Source organism: Eptatretus burgeri, chromosome 10 (genome assembly GCF_056783735.1).
Source record: "Eptatretus burgeri isolate ZD-2024b chromosome 10, Ebu_testis_v1, whole genome shotgun sequence".
NCBI classification, from domain to species: domain Eukaryota; kingdom Metazoa; phylum Chordata; class Myxini; order Myxiniformes; family Myxinidae; genus Eptatretus; species Eptatretus burgeri.
The window spans coordinates 65156554-65168614 of NC_140970.1; the positions used below are offsets into that span (position 1 = coordinate 65156554).

The following is a 12061-nucleotide window of genomic DNA, read 5'->3' on the forward strand; positions in this document are numbered from 1 at the left end:
TATACTCAGATGACAGTTCATCCAGAAAGGACTTTAAATTTGTTGCTGTTTCGCCCTTGCATGAATCACATAAATAGTTCTAACAACAAGAGACATAATGTGATCAAACACCATTACTTTGGCACAGAGTGCCTGTTGAGGAATGATACAGTGGTACTTCAAGAAATACCACTGTGTCATTCATCACGTTGCAATAAAACCGGCATGACGCCCAATTATCGCTGGTGCTCCATCGGTTGTTATTGTGACGAGCTTCTCCAAAGGCAGATTCCTTTCTGCAAAATAATTATTGACCTTGTTGTCAGTGGCGTATCAAGGAAAAATGCCGCTCGGGACGAGATATCAAATTGCCGCCCCCTCGTCACTCACATGCTGAATTAAACACAAAGCCTAATTAAACTAGTGGTGCCAGGCACAACAAATCCCACCCATTTAAGGCATAAAGTTATTTTGGGGATCAAATTTAAATTTGATACATCCTTAACCTGAATGTTGATTATAAGGAATAGAATAAGGAATATTTTAGTCTTAGTTTGAAGTCAATTAAACCATTTTTGACGAAGCTATGACCGTAAAATGATTTTGACCTTTCAAGGCCACGTAAGGTCAAAGGTCATGGTGTCAAATGAAAGCCAATAAAGGACTTGATATATGTCTTCCATAGTAAACATGCATATTCCTAACCTTTTTTGATTTATAATGGAAAATTTGTAATTTTGACCAATGACCATGACCCCCAAAACTGCGGACCCGACCGATCTTCACAAATATGCATTTTTCACTATAAGAATGGGAAGGATTATAAGTGACCAATAGAATAAGGTTCACTATAAGCTTAGTTTGATGTAAATCAGATCATTTTTGACGAAGTTATGAGCGAAAAACGATATTGATCTTTCGTGACCTTGACCTTTGATCCAATTGGACCCAAAAGTTAATGGGGTCGTCCAAGGTTCATTGCCCACCTGTGGATTAAATTTGATAGTGTTCGCGAAAGCTGTTTTGCCATAAAGTTGCTAACAGAGAGACAAACAAACAAGCCGGTAGGCGACGAGGGATCCGCTAGGATCGAAGCACTGGATACGATGCTTTTCATTCTGACCGATCCACCGATGAAGATTCATTGCCAAGACGTATTGGTTCACATACAATTGTTCCTCTGCCTGGCAAGATTTTGCCTATTATGTATTTTGCCAACTGGCACTCCTCATAAAAATGACGGTAAATAGACACCCTATTTTTGAAGGACTACCATTTGAAAAATAATTTGGTTTGCTGGTTTGTGTTGTGGAGCCTCGCATTGCGCGCGCACGCACGCACGCACGCACGCACGCACGCACGCACACACGCACACACACACACACACACACACACACACACACACACACACACACACACACACACACACACGCACACACACACACACACACACACACACACGAAAACCCGATAAACTTCTTTCAATGCCCTTGTTTGACCACACCTCCTGAGCCACACAATATTTTCATAAGCCACGCCCACTTTCCTACGCCACCTCCACTTTTCATCAACCACGTCCACTTTCCCTAAGCTCCGCCCACTTTTCTAAGCCCCTCATAAAAAATGACGGTAAATAGACACCCGATTTTTGAAGGACTACCATTTGAAAAATAAAACCTCAATCAAAAATCAGCTCGAGTAAAATTTTCTAAATATCTCGAAGTGTTTAATTTCGAAGTCTCGTTTCTCTACATTCAAAACTGAAGGACAAGTATTGAAAATACCGTACGTGGTTTTTCGGCCAAGAAATTCAAATGCGCACATTCCCAGCACATATTTCAAATGTTGGCAAAGTTTCATCGAAATCGGTTTGCTGTTTCGTGCTGTGGAGCCTCGTGTTGCAGACACACACACACACACACACACGCACACACGCACACACACACACACACACACACACACACACACACACACACACACACACACACACACACACACACACACACACACACACACACACACACACACGGAAAACCCGACAATAAGGGATATCTAGCATATATAGCGAATCCAAGAAACAAACAGACAAGCCGGTAGGCGACATGGGTGGTCATGACATAATTGCATACTAGTCATGCAGTTTTTGACGGATTGGGCTGAAATTTTTTGACAAAGAGGTTGATTATAGTTCGCATAAAAGCCTGGAAGCCCATTTTTGATTTTCGAAAAAATAATTTTTTTAGGATTTTTCTAAAATTTCAAAGTCCCATTGCTAGGCAACGGTGGTGTCCAGAGCAACGGTGCTCAAAAGCATAGAACTAGATCATGGTATGAACCTACCTGTCAAGTTTCATCAAAATCGGTTGACTCCTCTGGCCTCCAGAGCTGTCCATTACATACATACAAACAAACAAACAAACAAAAAAATGACGGTAAATAGACACCCTATTTTTGAAGGACGACCATTTGAAAAATAAAACCTTAATCAAAAATCGGCTCAAGTAAAATTTTCTAAATATCTCGAAGTGTTTAATTCCGAAGTCTCGTTTCTCCACATTTAAAACTATAGGACAAGTATTGAAAATACCGTACGCGGTTTTTTGGCCGCTGCATAGCAACGGGTGGTTGCTTAGCAACGAAACTCAAATATGCACACTCCCAGCCCATATGGCACCTGTTCACCAAGTTTCATCGAAATCGGTTTGTTGGTTTGTGCTGTGGAGCCTCGCGTTGCAGACAGACACACACACACACACACACACACACACACACACACACACACACACACACACACACACACACACACACACACACACACACACACACACACGCACACACACGCACACACACGCACACACACGCACGCACGCACGCGCACACGCACACGCACGCACACGCACACACACGGAAAACCCGACAATAAGGGTACTCTTGCGACCACCCAACAAACAAACCGGACGATTACAATATCCCGCTCCCTCCCTCCGGCGGGCTGGATAATACTTCGGGGGGTGTGGGGAGGGCGGTCTTCCCCGGGTGACAGTCGGGGGGGGGGGCGAGAGTTGAAATGCCAGCACGATGATATAACGATGGTTTTAGTTGCAAGTGACATTATAATATTATTATTTACCACATAATAAAGAATAACTCAGCAATAGAAGTGAATTTAGTTGTGACACTTACCAAAATAATCTTGAGTGCAAGCTCCCAAGGGCACGTGGAAGATAAGGCCAACCGCCCCCCCCCCCAAAAAAAACACCAGTCCATCATCCCTGCTCGTTTCCTTTTTTCGACCCGCCTCCTTTTTTTTTTTTTTTTTTCCCCTCAGCACCGATGCCTCCACCGTCGATACTTTGTCAAACATCCAAGAAAATACAAAAATCGCACCGTGTCGGAAGGAAGGTGTGCAGTGAAGCAGTTACACTGCTTAAAAAGTGTCTCCATGGGGGATTGACGGTTACTTCCTCCAACAGGTGGGGTGACCTTACTGTCCTGACGCAAATAAACAATAACACAAAAAACTAAAACAACAACACAAGAAAAACGAAACAACAAACTATTATCGAATGAAACGGGTGTGCATTACAAGGTTCTTCTTCTTCACTATTGACGGACGAATGGAAGGCAGGACGTGAGGTATTGTGAAGCAGTTTGCACCAAATAAAATCTATTTTCATATTTACAATTTGCTTACTACACGTACAGTACTGTAATCCGCTTGAAATTTTACTTGCACACGTGAGATGTTTTCTGTGTATTTGATTTTTAAAGTTATTCATCTCAGGGGCGGGTGCCAAAGGAAAGGGTCGGCCCGGGTGCCAAATACTCCAGTCGATAGGTACACCTCTGAGGAGATGGGAACACAGCAACGAGACACGAACACTGGAATGAGACGCCAACGCCTCACTGCCTCCTCCTCTTCGAGTTTAGTGTCCCAGCATGTTGCGCACTCATTTTTGCATGCCTCCTCTCTTTGAGACATTGTTGGCTACAACCGTTGGTCAGCAAACGGAGGGCGGGGCCATTTGCAGAGTTCAACCCCTCCCCGCGTTTGCGCTTTCACACACTACTGGAAAATTGTCCTCAGAAGTGTTGATAGTGATCGACGACAAATGCAACAAAACAAATTCGCCGCCCCTCACAAAAGTGTCACTCAGGGCGGCTGCCCCGCTCGCCCCCTCGCTACGCAGTGCTTGTTGTGGATATCAACTCCTCTGGTTGTGGATTTCAGTGGCAACAATGGCAATAATTCCTCTCTAACATTGAAGTCTTCAAACACCATTCAAGCAAACACTGCTAGCTGTGCAGTATCGCTCATATCAAACAATTCATCACATTGATTGGAAAAAAAAAAACACTTGCATTCACTTAAATCCCTCTCAAACTGCTCTGTCACATTGCCTAATAATGCAGATATACTCTTCTTGCCATGATGTTTGCTCCTAACTCTACATCTGAAATGGCAGACATGAGTTCAGCGTTGTTTTGGAAGTCTCGGAATAAGGACTCTGCCATCAAACTCATCGCACCCTTTACAATCGCACCGTCGATAAACGTTTCCTTGTTCTTGGTCAAATAATGAGCAACTTTGAAGGATGCCTCTGTTGCCGTATTCACTCTCTTGGATGGTTTGGGAAATAATGACTTCTGTCTCTGCAATGCACTTTTTATTTCACTTACTTTTTGTGACCGCCGACTGTTTCCTCGAGGAAAATCTCTTTCAAAATGCTTGTGCACTGTAGCAAAGTACCTCTCAACATTGCACTTTTTTCCAACTGCAACTCACACCACAGATTAAACAGACATACCTGTTGTTTATACAACAGGTTTAATATTCATAAACTATCTTTCTGACTCTGCAAAACCATTTTTACAACGTTATGGTTTTGGAAAACTTACCCCAGGAGGAGACCATACATGGACACGTAGGTGACCTGAGGATTAGTTATTTGATTAGCCTTTGTGTCGATATTCCTTGGTCCCTTGTCGAGGGGTTGGTTGTTTGGTGGGCATGTGTTGGTTAGGTTGTATTTCACTGGTGTAATGTAACCCCCCCCCCCCACACTTCCCCTCTGATAATTTCAATCTTTCCTTCTTCACACCATCATACTGCTTAATCCCTCTGCTACTTTCAATCATTCCTCCTTCACATCATCGGCGAAGAGCTCATGAGAGGAAGGAAAAGAGTCCATTCCCCCCCCCCCCACTCTGCCTTTCTCAATCCACCAATAACCACCCTTCACCAAACATCCTTTCAACAATCCCTCCTTTTCCCTTCTGGTCCATGACTCCCCTCTTCTGCTTGTTTCAACAATCCCTGCATCACCCCATCGGTCTAACCTTTAACCCTGTGGCCATTTGGTCATCCCTCGGTCTGGCAGAATCCCTCTCTGTTTTTACTCCATTCTTACATGCATGTACATGACACAGCATGTGACGCTTGGTGTTTGTGGCCTGTGGGACAGCGCTTCCCACATGTAAAATAGTATGTGCAGTGCAGGACTGTAGGGGTGAATGTTTGCGCGCGAGAGAAGGGGCGGGGGCTGTGCCAGCCATTCCTTCAGAGTGATGTGGTATTTTCCACAAGCGACATCATGGACCCACCCCATCGGCCGCAGACCAATGAGGAGAAGGCTCATGAGAGAACGAAAAGAGCTCATGAGCAGAAGGCTCAGAGATGTAAATGGCTCGAGGGAGAAAAAGAAAAGAGCTCATGAGCGGAAGGCTCAAGGGAGACAAAGAGGACAGTTCATGAGAGGAAGAAAAAGAGTTCATGAGGAGAACGTTGAGAGAAACAGAAGGCTGAGAGATGGGGAATGCTTGTGAGAGAATGAAAAGAGCTCATGAGCAGAAGGTTGAGAGATGGAGAAAAAAGGAGAAAGGAGAAAAAGAAAAGAGTTCAGGAGAGGAAGGGAGAGAGATGCAGAAGGCTGAGGGACAGAGAAGGCTCGTGAGAGAAGGGAAAAAAGCATGTGAAGGGGAAGAAAGAAAGGTTTCACGAGCAGTTGGTGTCAATTTTCTGTGGAAAAAGAACACTCTTTCCATGAGCGTCATCCAGCCGGCTCGATCCTGTCAGCCATGAAGGACGAGAAGGGTGAAGCAGCATTTCATCGATGGGAGCCTGAGGAGGAGGAAGCTGAAGTAGAGGAGGGCGAGTCGCATATCTTGCTGGCATATCTGGGACGTTGGAGAGGACTCGCCTAGTTGGTTTGGGCACCTCAGGGATGCACCTGCTTGTCCCATTGCACCACATCACCACTGCCAATCTTCCCCATGCATTTTCCTCCACATTCTCCAGTATATTTGGCCTGCGTGAGGTGAAAGAGAAAAGAAAAGACCCAGCTTTTCTTTTCTCCATACTTTTCTTTTATTTTCAAGTTATTCTTGTTTTATTCTTCTCCCCTGAGTGAATGATGGCCAAGTCTTTCATCTAAGTAAGATTGAATAAGAATACGTGTTTGGTTACATCTGCTGTTATGGGACTTTTCCTTTATTGCTCATGCCTGGTGTTGGCTTAATGGTTAGAGTGGTGGGCTTTGGATCTTAAGGTCCTGAGTTGAAATCGCGCTCAGCTGTTGAATGAATACCAGGTGGGGTTAACTTGGCCTGTCATCCTTCCGAGGTTGGCAAAAGGTTGGCAAAAAAAAAAATGCTGGTATACTGTGTCGGAGTGCAACCCATCCAGGATTGGGCCCAAGAGCCAAGGAGACTGCTAAGGCAGCACCAACACTCTGCATAGAGTATGGTCCCAATCTCCTCCTCCTCCTTTATTTCTTGAAGATACTTCTTTTTAAGTGATTGCTTGCTTGTGTGTGTATAATAAATAATTGTTTGCTGTTATTTACAATCCGTCTTGGTTGTCTTTTCTTTCATTGGCCCAACAGTGCACAAGTATAATTAGACGAGAAGTTGTACCCCAGCTTATTTGCTTTGTTACTCAGCGCACACTCACTGTACCGCTCGGCAGTAATCCGAGTGTGTACTGAGGGTCTGAGACCCCAAATGACTCAGCCGTCCACAGGAAAGGTATGACGCAAGGTAGTGTAACCCTGCCAGGATTGGCAGTGCCAATCGGCTTTCATGGTTGCTTGGCAACCCACCATTGCACAAAATTATCTGTGCCCAGCGGCCTCAAGACCGGGCGTTCGGGAGGGACCTAAGTATTTCCCATTGTGGCAAGCCTCAAACCCCGGATCCGTAACAATATATTTGCTGACTCTTCCACCCTGTGGTGTAGCATTCTTCATCCTTCAGACATGCAGAAAGCAGCCTCTTTCCTCTCTGTAGACCATGACAGAATCACAAGCTGCTCCTACACTTGGAATTGTCATACTGTCATTCTCTATCCAAAAAGACCAGCGAGAAAATCCTCCCCTCCACTTCCTTAACAATAGTCTTTATGAAGTTCAGTTGCTCAAACTTTTGTGCAAACCACACATCTAAGTCAGTTTCCAAAGCTAGCCAATTATTGTGTGAGGTCTTTCTTTGGCACATTTGAACTATTATCCATTAATTGCAAGGCCTTTGTACTCAGCTTGTGGAGTACTGCTCTCTCCTTTGGATTGGTGCCCCTACCTTACACCTTGCCCAGATTGATGCCATGGAAACCAATGCCTTCAAAATCATTGGTATATCTCATGATGAAGCTGAGCCTCTGTATATATTGCAGACACATTATTATTTTCACATTGCAGACACATTGGTCTCTCTCTGGATTCTCCTGCCTCCTTTCTGGTGATGGACCCTCTCCCCTTTCCATTATCTATCTCCTACACCTTAGGTTTCTGCAAGGTGCACACAATCTCCAAGTAATCCACTTCTGGTGAAACTCCAAAAATTCAGGCTCAAAGCTCGCCTTCACTCATTTTTTCATCTTTGCTATCAACTGTGGAACCAACTTCGTCAGTCTGTTCAATCTCATTCTTTCCTTCAGTGCTTCAAGACAGTTGTTCACCACCATTTCAGGTCACCCCCCCCATCCAAACATATCATTATTTCTACACTCATTCACCCTCCTCAAGCTCACCTCTTTTCAGATTTCTAGGTTGTCAAGCTTTCCCCTGCTCCCTCATCCTATTCTTTCATTTTTTTTTGTTCCATTTCAGCTTCTTCCCCAGTTTTCCATTCCACTTCTGTGATTGAGAGTTTGTGCTTGTATCCAGCTTGTTTATTCCCAGTGTCCTCCTCCCCTTCCCCTTCCTCTCATTCTTCCCCATGTCCTTTCCTCTTTCAAGTCTCCCTCTAATTGGCTCCTCTACCCTGTTATTGTTGAATCTCCCCCCCCTCCCTTCCTCTTTCCACTGTTCTTTTTGTTCTGTTATGTACAGGTCCATTTTGTGTTACATCTCTGCCATGAACTATCAGACTGCACGCTTCCAGACAAGGTGTTGCATCTCAAGGTGCGTCTTCCCACGAATGGATATTAGGCTGGATATCACATCTGCTGCTCGTTTTCAAGAAAATTTAAGAGAATTAGTTGGTGGATATTGAAGATTGCACTGTGTCTCTTGGAGAGTGAGTGAGTGAAGTATCACTGGAACCCTGGAATAAAATAATCTCAACTTCCTACAATGACTATCATTGGGAAGGCAAAGGTAAACCAAGCAGGGTAATCCTTGCTGTATGGCTGCTTTTGCACCACTGAACCTGGAATTGGACATAATACCACAAGGAGGGGATTATTAAATTACAAACATATACAGAAGGCAACGAGAAAAAAATGAAGCACTGTAGTGGTATATTTTTTCAAGAATTCTGTGTATTTCAAAATTTATAAATAAAGTGATTTTAATTCTCAGCTAATAAGTCAAGAGATACGACCCTGTCCAATGATGCATGAAAAACAAAAAATGTAAACCCAGACATCCTTTAGTGCATTAAAAGTAGATAAATACAGGATATTTCTTCTTCTGGAAAAAAAGTACAGAAAGAAATACATTTTGCAATTTAATGAAAGTTGTAGTTCTGCACACATTTGATAAAGACTGTGACCGAAACCCAAAATGGAATGCTAATTATATCAAATATAACTTTTAGCATACATTTATATTTTGAAGATATATATATATATATATATATATATATATATGTATTTATATATTAATATATTATTCAAGAATAATGCATAAGTATTAAGCAATGTAGGCTAAATAAAACATGTCAGACATTGTCCTCTTCAGTTTATGTCGTCTTCATATTCAGGGTTGTCAATGACTGTGGGCCTTTCAATTTGCACCTGGAAATGAACAGACAAGTCATTGTGACATTTAATTGCTTGTTACAATGCATGATTGATCTATTTTAATTGGAAGAGCTGTGGTGGAATCAAAACAAATAGCAGGAGCAAGACAGCAAAGAGCGGTATGGAAGAAATATTTATATTGCCTTTTACATAATTGTCCATTTTATAGCCAGAGCTGAAAAGTTGTTTGCTATTTCTAATTTCTTCTGAAAGATACAACATTCAAAAATTATTTATCAAATTCAAAATATGGGCAGGTGTATTTTCACCAACAAATATACAAGCCACTCAACACCAAGAACTTATAACTCAACCAAATAATAAGCAATGTCACGATGTTTTGTGACATTTCATTGGAAATGTACCTTTTGATTTGTGTCAACTCTATCTAGCTTGGGCCGCCATGAGACTGGGAACACTTTTGGCAGCATGTTGGCATCTAGTTTGGTTTCTGGAATGTTGGCAATCCCTAAAGAAAGGGTAAAAAAAAATATGTAATGACACAATTGCAAACTCATAAATGACATATTTCTGTATGAGGTAAAATCAAGAACTGCATTTGGAATAAGAAATGTTTGTTATCCTGTTTAAAATGACAAATTCAAAATAAAAATGTTCATATATTTTACCAGATTTGCCAACAGTGACACATTTTGAGAAAAACATTTTTTAAAGTGTTAATCACTTGGCATAGTTTGAAATATGACTCACAGGGTAAACCACCACTCTTGGAGAATTTTCCTGGTTTGTTAAATGTATCAGAAGAAATACTGTTGGGAAGAAATAGAAATGCAATAAAACAGAGTGAGTACAAAAATGTATTACTTGCTTTTGACTTGTATATCATGGTAACTTATACGAGTGTTTTGCCTTTTAGAAACACCCTATGAAGTATTTCCAAATGAAATCCCTCCACAGTACATAATATTCAAACTACAAGACAGTAATAGAAATAAAGAATATATAAATAACAATACATCTGTTTTTTGTCATATTTTAAGTTTTTGTTGATAACCTGAATAGTTGTCGATAATAACAGCCTTCTTAATCGTTTATTTTTCTTTTTAATAAGAGCAAAGTTCACTGAAACAAGAAACATGTTTAAAATCAATTGATGAGATGCTTATTTGTACTCGGTATCAAATGCTAAAAGTGAAAAAGAAACAAACAATAGACAATGATTTTAAAATAGAAAAATGCAATCAAGAAGAAATGTTTACACTTCAACATGAAGGAAGCAAAGGTTCTAGAGCAGTGTTTCTCAACCGGGGTTCCCCGGAACCCTAGGGTTCCGCAAGAGGTCGTTAGGGGTTCCGCGAGAAACAGTAATAAATAGGCGAATGTATTTTTGAGTAGTTTTTGTTTGATTTAATATTCGTAATTTTACTATACACGTACGGCATATTGTTGGAAACTCCTTGGTTATTATAATGGAGGCTTTGACCTCTTATATTATTTACAATTATAACAACCATAGGGAATGTATTTAACGATGTCTATATGGCACCAGTGTGAAACCGCCCTCACTGGTTAGTGGACGTCCTGTACGCGGTGGATTCGTGTATCATTGAGTGACTGACTCAAGTACGGGACGCATGCACGGTGTCCATCTATCTTCTCTGTGCTTCCTAGCGTGATCTCTCTCTGTCTGTCTCTGTCTGTCTCTGTCTGTCTCTGTCTGTCTCTGTCTGTCTCTGTCTGTCTCTGTCTGTCTCTGTCTGTCTCTGTCTGTCTCTGTCTGTCTCTGTCTGTCTCTGTCTCTGTCTGTCTCTGTCTGTCTCTGTCTGTCTCTGTCTCTCTCTTCCTCTAGGTTAGTTCTTCTGTTTACCTTTATTGCTTCAGCTTAATTTGTTTAAGTTTTGTTTATCAAGTTACATGAGGTGTGTTTTTCAATTGTCAAGCAGACTCGGGGTTGACATACTTTCAAAAATGACGTTTTTTAATTGACCAAGCAGCACAACCCAATTGCAAAGCAAGCAGATTGGCCCAATTCAATCAGATTTTTTCGTGGCTTGAAACATGTGTTCGAACAGTGAATCTCTGAAACTTGCGAGAAACGACCTTGTGACGTCATCAATGTAAACAAAACAAGAGTAATAGGAGGTACGATGCAGCTGCCTTTGCGCATAAGTCTAATATTTTTTATTATTTATATTTGAATCTGTTGTTGGTTGTTTTTGAATTGTAAATATTAGTCACATGGTTTGATTTAATGCCATGAATTAATTACGATAAGTGAAACAGCTGCTGTTGTCGACTTCCTTTTTCTTCTTCTTCGTTTTTTTGTGTGTTTACAGATTTTTTTTTTGGTGAATTAAAACCTCGGTGTGAGGTCTCATAAACGAGCAGTATGTTTTTTTTTCATTGCCAATAAATTTGACAAAAAGGGGGTCATTTTTTCCTCAAACCAGGTATCCGAGAAAAAATATTATATTTACCACATGAACTACGATAAAAATATAAAAGAGCGAGATATTAATAATGGAATATAATAATTTTTATGCAGGGGTTCCCTGAGACATGAAAACTATTTCAAGGGTTCCACAAGGGTAAAAGGTTGAGAAACGCTGTTCTAGAGAGTGGTGAAGAAGGAGAAAAGAAAGAAGGTAAAAAATGACCTTGGTGGATGGAATTCAAGATGCAGAAATGGAGTTGGGTGCAATTCAATTCACGAGGCAGTTATAGATGGTGTCACAAGAGGTGAAGTGGTATCATTGGAAATTTTGGAAACAAAAGCTGAAATTTTCATTATGTAGAACATGTGAGGGTAAATCATTTCAATGAAAATATGAAGAACAAAGTGAAATGCTCCTGAGTTCAGAATTTAATTCACAAATCTCA

The 12061-nt window shown here is 41.4% G+C and overlaps 1 protein-coding gene across 1 annotated transcript in view; it reads right to left on the bottom strand.

Annotated features, from left to right (window-relative positions):
• Window positions 1-8717: 8717 nt before the first annotated feature.
• LOC147018733 (uncharacterized) overlaps window positions 8718-12061 on the bottom strand; it is a 127272-nt gene continuing 123928 nt past the window's right edge. Inside the window, exons 51-53 of the mRNA XM_085898745.1 lie at window positions 9932-9990; window positions 9586-9689; window positions 8718-9214 (exon numbers count right to left, since the gene is read on the bottom strand). Coding sequence (XP_085754871.1) covers window positions 9155-9214; window positions 9586-9689; window positions 9932-9990 — 223 coding nt within the window. The 3' untranslated portion in view covers window positions 8718-9154. The remainder of the gene's footprint in view (window positions 9215-9585; window positions 9690-9931; window positions 9991-12061) is intronic.